Consider the following 10,971-nt stretch of genomic DNA (forward strand, 5'->3'; position numbering starts at 1 on the left):
AGAACAGGAAGGCAGCAGAGAGGGTCATTAACACCACCCAAAAAAAGCACTGACTGCCATCTGACACCCCTGGATGGCATCGCCAGATCCTCCTGTCTCAGGTAAACCAGTGAACTGCCCACCGCCTGTTGGACCCTCTGAATTCAGTTCAGTCAGGCCCCACACCTCCAGACTAACAGCTTCTTCCCCTGGGCCATTCAGACTGTTATCTCCCCCCCCCCCCCCCCCCCACACACACACACCGCACCCTGCACAACAACCAATCTGAGCCAATGTGTGAGTGACCCTCATCACTCAGGTCACTCGCACACAGACTGTTCACACCAAGTCCTCAGGATATTAATAAAGTTTCTTCAAACAGATGCTGGAGCCTCTTTTTGCCTCGGTTTGTCTTCACACACATCGGTGACCCACACCTGTGTCAAAGATCGAGTCGCCACCGTGGACCCCGAGACATCAGTGACAGCAGCAAAACCGCCAAGTGACATCATGCGGCTACGCTATTATTTCACGGGCAGAGAGTTCCTTTATTGACGACCTCATCAGTGACGATAAAACAGGAAGTCTCCGCAGAAAAACTTCACAATAAAACAAGTTTGTTTGTTTTCTGTCAGTTTTATTTTCACACAAACATTCAAAACTTTAAAGTGTGCAAATGAACCGAACGACTCGCACGAATTCTGTCGACGCTCGGAAACCCACCAAGGCCACAGAGCAGCCAGTCCGCTCCGCCGGGCTCTACGGGAGTCTGCTCTTTATGTAGTTTCATCCGGTCTGATCAGGTTTTCTCCTCTGTGGCTGTAGTGGATTTCCCAGCATGCCTCTGTAAACGGGTAATAAAAGGAAGTAAAGCTCGATGCACAGCATCAGTAACGAGCAGCAACAACGTCCTCATAGTGGCGGCCATGTTGGCTCTGAGTTCTGTCACCACGGTGACACTGAGTCATTCACCCCCCCACCCCCGCACGCACACACACACACACACACACACACACACAGTTTTGTAGTCCACCAGTCAATAAAGTTCACTCTGACTGGCTGCTTCCTGTCTCTTCTTCTCCATCTTCTTCCATCTCTGATCCTTCCCATCATCCTTTGCTCTGCCAGGTGCGCACCGGTCACATTTGTCGGATCACACGGTCACAGGTCAGGAAGGTCAGAGGTATCCACGGTAACCTGCCGGTCAAACCAATCACCACAGGTTAATTCACTGATCGCTCAATTTATCAATACATAGGTGGGGTCTGTAACCCGCAGGACACGCCCCTCACCTTGATGAAGATGGTGTCATCTTTAATGTAGGTCCCCGTCTCCAGGACAGTCTGCGACACGAACAGCGGGCAGCCGGACGCGATGTTCATCTCGGCCACCGGACGGCGGAAACTGCTGCTGTTCGGGTCCGGTTTGAAGGCGTCGCCCAGGTGCTTCCTGGAGGGACCCTGGTCCATCAACATCAGGGTCACCTGACAGACACAGACCGCATCAGAACACGCTGTTCACGCTTCTGTGGTTAATCACACAGGAAGTGAGGTGTACCTTTTGTTTGAAGGGCCAGGGCAGCAGGGCATCGTACTCGCCCCTCATCACCACAAAGAACAGCGACAGGTGCGTCCCCTTGCCCATGCCGTCTCCGTTCAGGTAAACTCGAGCACACATCTTGTAACCGAAGTATCCGGTGTAAAACGGCTGCGAGTACAGCGACAGCGTCTTCGCTGCCACCGCGTCCTGTTTCCGCCTTTTGTAGTCGCGGATCTTCCAGATTAGAGTCCCGTTGTAGCTCGCCGTCTCCAGCACCTGGAAACGCAGGTCCATGTCAGCCAATCGGATCTCGTGGACGCTCAGCATGTCGTCATGGCGATTCAGCTGAGTCTCCAGGGATGCTGCAGAGAAGAAGACATGCACCGGGAGTTATTGATTATCAATCGACAAACAGCCGTAGCGTGCCCGTCCCCAGACCCCAACGGCGGTACAGAGAGGCCGTTCTAACCCAGTGTGTGTGTCGTGGATCCGGATCCGCCGCGTCCACCTTGCTCCAGAGCGGCGAGCCTCGTCCGTACGCTCTCCAGCGTTCCTCGCAGGCTCTCCACCTCATCTCTGAGCAGACGGAGAGAATGCAGCTCCAGCTCCACCTCCAGCAACTTCTCTGAGTGAGAGCTCATTAGTTTCTGTGAGAGAGCACAGATTAACGTGATGAGGGTGTCTGTGGACGGTGGGAGGAGCCCACGCTGTCAACAAAAACCCTCCACCAGTGAAATGGCGGTACCTGCATGCTGGCGAGTTTCTGCTCCATCTGCCGGTTCTTCTCCCTCAGCTCCTCGTTCTGGTTCTCCAGCTCCGACAGTCGGCTGCTGAGCGCAGGAAGCACCTTGTACCGCTCCATCAGCTCACCTTTCACATCCTCCACCTGGAAGCAGAGAGCGCTCAGGTGAGCTCGCGCCGCACCTTCTGAGGAAGATGTGAAGTGTTTTACGTGTCACCGTGGTTACCTTGTTCTCTAACGACAGGTTCCTGTTTGCCATCATCTTCAGGTGTTCGGCTGCGAAGGTGGACTCGTGCTGCCTCATGTCCTGGTTCAAACCCTGAAACACAGCACACGCAGTATTGCAGTGCATGCAATATGAAGCATCAATACAGGTGTATAACTGCAGTACTGCGGTACATGAGCCACAGGTCTGCCACACGTTTAGTGAGGATGATGATGAAACTACCTTGAACGTGCAGCCGTAGCGGTGGAACTGACAGCTGACCTGAGCTTTGGGACAGTCATGCTGGTGACCCGAGAGCTGAAACAGCACAATATCAATAAATCAATAGATCGATCGATCACTGCGATCGGAAAAGCTGAAACCTGAAGGGTGCGAGTGATCCGGGAAAAACTGGGTCAGCACCTCGCTCCGGGGCAGGGAGGCGAAAGAGCAGTGGTTTGGACACATCACGGGGAACGCCGGACAAACCGTATCTTTGTGTTTCTGAAAAAAGTTTTTAAAAACTTAATTTTTCACAAAAATCACCAAAAACCAAGAAAAAGAAGCCAAACGCTGCCCGCGGCTCACCTGCAGGTCTGTCAGGGGCATCTTCGTACTGCAGAACTCGCAGGTGGTTTCTCTGTGTTTGCATTTCCAGCTCAGGTGGTCGGGAATCTCCTTCCTCATCATCCTCTCCTTACACTTTCCCAGCGGGCAGGGAACCTCGAAGAACGGACACACGTTTAGGTGGTCCTGCAGACACACAGGTGAGGCAGGTAAGTCAGTTTGTGCTGTATGCAGAGCAGCCAATCAGAGAGCGGGATTTTCAGGTACGTGTGCTCACAGGTATCTGCTGCAGACTCATCTGCTCCTGACAGCCGTTTGCCTCGCTGCGGCAGTAGACCTTCAGCGACATGATCTCCCGGTGGCAGCAAACGTCTTTGAAGATCTGAAACACAAAGCACAGCCTGATCAATCACACAGCCCGATCAGTGATCACAGATTGATCAGTAACTGATCGGGAATCAATCACAGATCAGTAGGGCTGTCAACGTTAACGTGCGTTATCCGTCGTCAGGATTAACGCGATTAAAATTTGAACCAAATGAACCCATCGGAAATGTCTCTCTCAGCACATTTCGGGCAGTTTGTACAAAGTTTGTCCATTCTGCGCTTCATTGTGTTAAAATTTTATTCGTAAAGACAGATTAACGAATGTTAACACGTTAGTCCTACTGATCAGTGAACAACGTGATCTCTGCTGTGATGTCACTTCCTGCCCACCTTGTCTCTGAACAGTGGCTCCATGTCAGCCGGACACACCGGGTTTGGACGACTGCAGGAGAGAGGACACAAAAGTTAAACGCTGACACCTGCAGGGTGGAGCAGGAACTCAAATCGACGCAGTGTTTCCCCTGAGTGGGAGTGGCCTGTCTCACCTGAGGATGTCGCAGATGCAGCTGTTACAGAAACGGTGTCCACACTCGGTCTGGCGGGGCTGACACAGGACCAGCCTGCACGCCTCGCAGCAGTATTTAGCTTCTGGAGTTTCTACAAAGTGATCTCTGAAGCCGCCATGAAGAGGCAGGAAGCCTGCGGGCACACCTGAACACACACCTGAGGTCAGAGACGCACCTTACCGAACCTGTCTTCAAAGAGGATTCACACGCTCCTGGCTTCAAAGGCCTGACTGGGTCTTAAATAACCTCAGCCAATCAGATCAGCCGCCGTGTGTGAATCCTGCCTAACGAAGATTTTTCTGAAACTCGTTACCTTGCTGAGCGGTGGGCTCACTGGAAGGCCACAGATTGGCTGGGCGGTGAGAGGGCGGGGCTGCCGAGAGGGGCGAAATAAGGGAGGGTGCCACCTGCTGGAGGGGAATCTGCACCTCCCTGCCGTCAGCACTCCTCCCCGCGGACATGACCTGAGGAAACATTAAAAGAAACATTAGAACCCAACAACTGACTCCAGTCTGCACGTGCTCAGTGGAGTCCAGCATGGGGCGAAGGGGCGTGGCCTATAAATAGGAAAGTTGACAGGTCACAAGTTAATTTAATTAGAAAGTGCAGCGAAAACAGGTGAGAACAGGTGAAGGAGAACAGGCAGTGAGCTCAAACATGGGAGTTTCAGCTCCACTGGTTCAGACCAGTAAAACCAGTAAACAAGCTGAAAACCTTCATACAGCCTGAGATCTTTCCAGAAGGTCTCAGAACCTTCACCTTCAGTCTTTGTGATGTCACAGGTCAGGTTTAACCATGTACTGCGGTGCGGTGCGGCAGGTCATTCACGACGAGAGAAACGCCGACCTCAGCTCGGACGCTCGTGATGTCATGAAGCCCAGTCGCTTTTCTTTCCAAGCTCCTCAGATTACCTCAGATTACCATGACCTGGTACCTGAGAACCTTCACAGATATGTCAGAGTGAGTGTTCAAAGATCAGTTGGTCTTCCTCCAAACATCTTAGACTCAGGCAGGTCCTTCAGGTGGACCCTCGGGTGAATCCTTTAGCTTGTCGGTTCTGGCTGAATGTCACGGGAACCCCGTCTCCGACCTGTCGGCATTCACAGTTTTTCCTTTCGTGTTTTCATGGATCCTTTAAAAGGGCCGATGCTACCTGAACCCTCGATGGGTCACCTGATGACCAGGTGGACGTTTGCGGTTGAAGAATCACATTTTGGTCATGTTGGAACTCCTCGTGTACAGTGTGATCAGACATTTAAATATTACACTGACCTTTAACCCTCACAGCAGACTTCCGTCATGTCGTTCGAGTCTCTGATGTTTGAGCAGCCCTGGACGTGAGTCCGAATGTTAAATAAAGGAAAAAGGTTCAGATACTGAACCATTAAACTGAGGAATGAATGCATTTCTCTCTCAGTCAAAATGGAAATAATTTCAGTTAAAAACATAAAGAGGATTTCAGAAAATTAACCTGTTACTCTGTTTTCTAAATGAAGTTTCTAAATGAAGATGACGGTTGGATAACCGGTTTTAACTCCAGTCAGCTGCTCTGAGCTGACTGACGTGCAGTTTGGGGTTTTTCCTTAAACATGTGATGTTTCAAAAACATCCACAATGGAAATGACCTCAGTGTTCTGATACTCACTGCAAAAGTACTTCAGTACCACAGTATTACACTATTGCCGTATCACAGTACTGCAGTATTCTATTCAATTTTATTTATACAGTGCCAAAACACAACAACAGTCACCTGTGTTCATCTGGACGTTTGACCGCTGCCCCGACAGCACAGACTCTGGAAAATCCGGCCAAACACGCAGACCGAGACTCCCGGTCACGGATCGGACACACGATGAGGAACAACCAGACTTTCCGACATTTGTTACAGTAACCTCGGTGTGCACGCGTGGTTTACCATCACTTCCTGCTGTTCGGCTCTGACGGGAAACCCACCCACTGCAGCCTCACACACCTGACGAGCTACCTGGACGGTCAGCCAATGAGATGTGCCTCCTCAGTGAGGCTGTGCGGTGACGCTGGTGGGGTTTTGATCAGAAGTATTTACCTAGCTTATGTTATGTTATGTTATCAACTCGCGAACATTCAAAGAGCCGGCGCATTTTCAAAACACAACCAGTGAAATCTGGTAAAAAATGAAAGATTTGAACATTTGAATAAATCCAGAAAGAGGCTCCACACACACTTCACACAGGAATTCTGGGTAATTTCAGAAGCACCGGGTCAGCTGACACATGAAAACCTGAAGTGAGCGCTTTCATGACCTCACACACAGCTGTGACCTTTAACCTCCACACACACACACACACACACACACACACACACACAGAGAAACAGAAACACACACTTCCTGTCAGGGATGCTGGGGACTTTTCCATTCACTGCATTGTCAACACACACACACACAGACACACACACACACACACAGACAAACCCATCCCTTTCAAAATAAAAGCCCCAAATGAGTCAGTGGCATTCTAAGGCTCGAGTTAAAGCTTGTCACTGATGTGCAATCTGGATCTGCCAGATGTGTGACATCACACCTACGTGTGTGATGTCATGCCTGTGGTTAACGGGTGCTGCGACATGAAGCAGGTGACTGCAGTCGTGACTGAGCACTTCTCAGAAAGAGAAACTGGAAGAATTCACTTCATCACAGGGGTTTTCCTCATAGCAGCTGATGGAGGATCAGTAACCTGATGATAGCAGTCTGCGCCCAGCAGGGGGTGCCTGTGGAGGGGCAGACGTGGACTGTACTCACGTGGGTTTATTCATCGTCCCTGAAACAGAAGCATCTGGATGACAGCAGATGTTTCTGAACCTGCAGATGTGCTTCAGCATTAACAGGACCTTCACACATGTCCCAGTTACCCCGGTGCACACACACACACACACACACACACACCAGTACCATCGGAGAGGCTGCCCTGAGCTGAGAACACGGTTCCTCTCTATGATTTACCATCCTGGAGCAACGCTGAAGATCAGAGCTCTTTCTGTGGAGTTTATGCTCCCGTGCTCACTACCACCATCATCATCATCATCAGCACCATCAGTACCATTTTATTTAGATAGTAGCAAAAAAACAACAGCAGCCATGTCAGGTGCTTTAATGACCCTCTGTGAGCAAGCACTTAGCGACAGAGGGAAAGAAAAACGAGCTTTTAACAGGAAGAAACCTTCAGCGGAAAGCGGCTCAGGGAGGGGCGGCCATCTTGGGGTGAAGGGAGGATTCTTATCATCGTCTGCTCAGCTGAACGCACCATCACTAACACCCATGATCTTACATTTTGACACGTATAGGGCTGCACAGCACCTGCCCAGCTGAGCAGCTTTTTCTCATGTCTGTCTGATCTGTACTGGAGCGTTCTGGGTAATGTAGTCAGACCCTCTGAGTGTTTTCTGAATTTGTCTGATCCCCAAATAATGATGATGACATGGTGTTAACATCTGTCTCGTCCAGGTGTTTCCTCAGCGGGATCCCGCCAGGCCGCCGTTAAGACACTTATGGGTGACGATCAGAGGTCAGAGGTCAACCTGAGAGCTCCTGCAGGCTCACCCTGGATCACCTAACAAAACACGCTCTGCCCCGGGGTATGCTCAGTGTCAGGTTACAGGAGAGACCTTTGATTCAGATGTTAAACATCACAGGGTTTTATTCTCTCAGTGTCTCAATCTTCTCAGACCATCAGCGTCACCTGCATGTCCAGGTGTTTTCACCTGAATAATGGTTTGTTCTGTCAGCTGACGATCAGCTGCTCTCTCACAGGTGAGCTAAAGGTGAAACTAACCTCATAACCTGCGTGTGCTCAAATGGGAAACCACCTGGAAACTCCACACCCGAGGTTGTCTGAGGAGTACTCTTAGTACTTTTACTGCCTTACTATCCTGCTTACTCTGACAGTACTTTGGTGTTTACAAATAGAGGTTTTACTGTAGTAACTCGTGACCTCACACACACCTGTCCTGTTAACCTTCCCATCACCTGAAAAATCACATGTTATCGACACACAAGCGATAATCGATACCAGGAACTGATCCGCGGATCAATAAGAACAATAGAAGCAACTGACTGGGCTCGTCCTCTCTGAGCTCGATTCTTCAGGTCTGACTGTTTTTAGCTCTGCTGCTCTGATCAGAGCATCAATCAAGTTACCGATCGAATTATTGATTTTGTTACTGATCCGTTGTGCGCGGGTGTAAACAGACGGAAAGCCGACGCTAGCCGACGTTAGCCTGTTAGCTCGGTGTGATCGGTAACGGGGATTTTCATGTAAACACAGCTAGCTGTAGCATCTGCTCCAGCCCGCTAACACAGCTAACATGTTCCCGCTGCTCACGCCGAGTCTCTTGTCAATACCGCGTCTCTAGTATGTCTCTACTGTGTGTCTTTATTCTGTTCCTGTGCTCTCGGACTCACATGAATCTCCTCCGCAGGCCACAGCTCCTCAGGACTCCCCGGGACCTCCTTCTCGGCGGTTCCTCCGCGGACTCTCTGCGGGATTCAAACCGTCAACCTGCCGCTGTGTCGGAGCCTCCGGGCCTGGGACGGACTCCTCATGGTCCGGTTTCGGGTTCAGGTTCTCCGGCTGAGTGGTTTGTGTGAGCAGACGGCGCTGGGATCAGTTCAGAGATCCAGCAGCAGGACGGGCTGAGTGCTGGAAACCCCCTCCGCTGCTTCCGCCCAGGAAATCCCCCAGCTGCCCGGAGCCTGCAGGGCGGCGGCGGGCCGCAGGGGGGCGCTGCTTCCGCCACGTACAGTTTTCTTTATTTGTTCATCAGGCCTGTCGGGGTGAACGAGAAGCTCACAGTGGCGCTGAGATGTTAACAGGAACGAAAGGGCAGGAGCACGTTTTAGTTCATTAAGTCAAATAATTTCATTTTAGTGTTTTCAGCTCATTCTTGCTTCCACTGATGTGGGCTTTGACCTTTGCATTTTTACGTTTATGAACAACATAATCATTTAATTTACCAGAAAGTCCAAACTTGTTTCCTCTGTAAGCACTCATTACTGTACTTAAGTAAAATTCTCAGGCATCTGTACTTTACTTGAGCAGCCTATTTATTTTTCTAACCCTTTTTACTTTAACTCCCTACATTTTTAAACAAATATTTGTACTTTGTTCTCCTTACATTTTCAGAAAAAAGACTCATTATTTTAGGTTCATCTATAGTTTATACTCAGAGATAACCTGGGCAGGTGAGTGCAGGTGCCGGTACTTCAGCATCTCGCTAGCTCTACTGAAGAGGAGCGAGCATAAAGGGAGTAACGTTTTTAAGTGTCAGGTAATTTGAAATGCAGTGTTTCTATGAGCTCAATAAACATCAGCAAACACACAAACTGTTTGTGTGCAGTTTGTCTCACAGTGTGTTGCAGCTAAAGGTCCAGCTGACATGCAAGTCATCGTGTTTTTAAATCCATACATGTGACATTATGTTTTTCACATTGTGAAACCTGCTGCTAATCAAACTGAGGCAGACTAACTGAGTTATTTAAAGGCTGCATGAAAATCCTCTGCAGGATAAACAGGTTAATTTGTACTGTGATGGTTTAAAGTAAAGAACAGTGTGTGACTGGTGCACAGTGGCTGTCTAATACAAAGACAGCATGAACAGCAGACTGTCAGTGTAAAGGATGGACAACTGATGAAACATCTGCTCACATCTGGTTAAATCCAGGTGTGTACATCCACAAAGAGCAGCAGGTCAGCTGATCACAGCCTGCACATTAAGACAATCTGCTGGAATAGAAATGATTGTGAGTTTGATTATTTTCCCACGCTGAGACACTACAGCTGATTTTAGGTTCCCCACCTGCTGAATCCACTTTAACACCTGACTGTACACATTTGCTGTTTAGAGGCAAAGTCTCCTTCCACAATGGAGGCAACAAGAAATAGAAACATATTTTTATTTTCCTTCTTTTTCTCTGCTCATGTTCAACAACTGATTCAAGTTGAGTACATTTATTAGAGTGGAAATAGAAACTGATGTAAAGTTTGTATTCTCATTTAGTAACATTATTTATTATTACATTAATACATATATATCACAAACCCAAAACCCTGGATGACCAGCCAGGTCCGATCACTCCTCAAAGTCCATGACGCCACCTTCAGGTCAGATGACAAAGCTCTGTACAGGGCTGCTCGAGCTGACCTGAAAAGGGGAATTAAAAAAGCCAAGACAGACCACAAAATAAACATCGAGTCCCAGCTGTCCAGCAACAACACACGGGAGGTGTGGCAGGGCATACAAGACATAATACACCACAGCGGCTACACTGTGAAAGCAGAAAACCTGAGTGTGCAGCTGGCAGAGGAAATAAACGGCTTCTTCACCTGCTTTGAAACACCAAAACAGCAGCACTCATCTGCTTCAGCCCTCCTCCCATCCTCATCCTCACCTGGTTCCTGCACCGCTCCACTCACTGTAATGGAGCACGATGTCAGACGATTCCTGAGGGTCCTGAGCTGAACTCCAACCTGCTGCTGACCTTCTACCGCTCGTCCATTGAGAGCCTGCTAACATACTGTATGACAGTATGGTACGGCGGCTGCACTAAGGCAGACAGAGCGAGGCTTCAGAGTGTAGTCAAGTCAGCACAGAAGATCATCGGCTGCCCTCCCCCCTCCCTGATGGACATTTATTCCTCCCGCTGCCTCAGCAGAGCAGCAAACATCATCAAGGACAGCTCCCACCCTGGTTTTAACCTGTTCAGCCTGCTTCCCTCAGGGAGGCGCTGCAGGTGCATCAGCACAAAGACCCACAGACTCAAAAACAGTTTCTTCCCAAAGGCCATAACCACCCTGAACTCACACATGCACCGATAACACAGCCCCACCCCCCATTTTCCCATTTCCCTCTATAGATCACCAATGTGCAATACCAATTTCTATGTGCAATAATCCGAACTGTATATACATAACACTATTTTTTACATTTTTTTTACACTGGATTGTATATTTGTACATTTCATTTATATATTTTTCTGTTAATACTGTTCATATTTGTACACACGCGTACAA

At 49.2% G+C, this 10,971-nt stretch overlaps 1 protein-coding gene across 1 annotated transcript; it reads right to left on the reverse strand.

Moving 5' to 3' along the window:
- Window positions 1-604: 604 nt before the first annotated feature.
- On the reverse strand, window positions 605-9,172 carry traf3 (TNF receptor-associated factor 3). The gene is made up of 14 exons (XM_063499303.1): window positions 8,364-9,172; window positions 4,239-4,389; window positions 3,905-4,070; window positions 3,750-3,801; window positions 3,310-3,414; window positions 3,054-3,218; window positions 2,889-2,969; window positions 2,709-2,783; window positions 2,487-2,579; window positions 2,264-2,404; window positions 1,988-2,165; window positions 1,537-1,880; window positions 1,272-1,463; window positions 605-1,176 (listed from the first exon to the last, which is right to left on the reverse strand). The coding sequence occupies exons 2-14, from the start codon at window positions 4,384-4,386 to the stop codon at window positions 1,141-1,143; spliced, it is 1,776 nt and encodes a 591-aa protein (XP_063355373.1). The 5' UTR covers window positions 4,387-4,389; window positions 8,364-9,172; the 3' UTR covers window positions 605-1,140.
- Between the last annotated feature and the right edge of the window lie 1,799 nt (window positions 9,173-10,971).

This window comes from Pelmatolapia mariae, linkage group LG16_19 (genome assembly GCF_036321145.2).
Source record: "Pelmatolapia mariae isolate MD_Pm_ZW linkage group LG16_19, Pm_UMD_F_2, whole genome shotgun sequence".
In the NCBI taxonomy this organism is placed as follows: domain Eukaryota; kingdom Metazoa; phylum Chordata; class Actinopteri; order Cichliformes; family Cichlidae; genus Pelmatolapia; species Pelmatolapia mariae.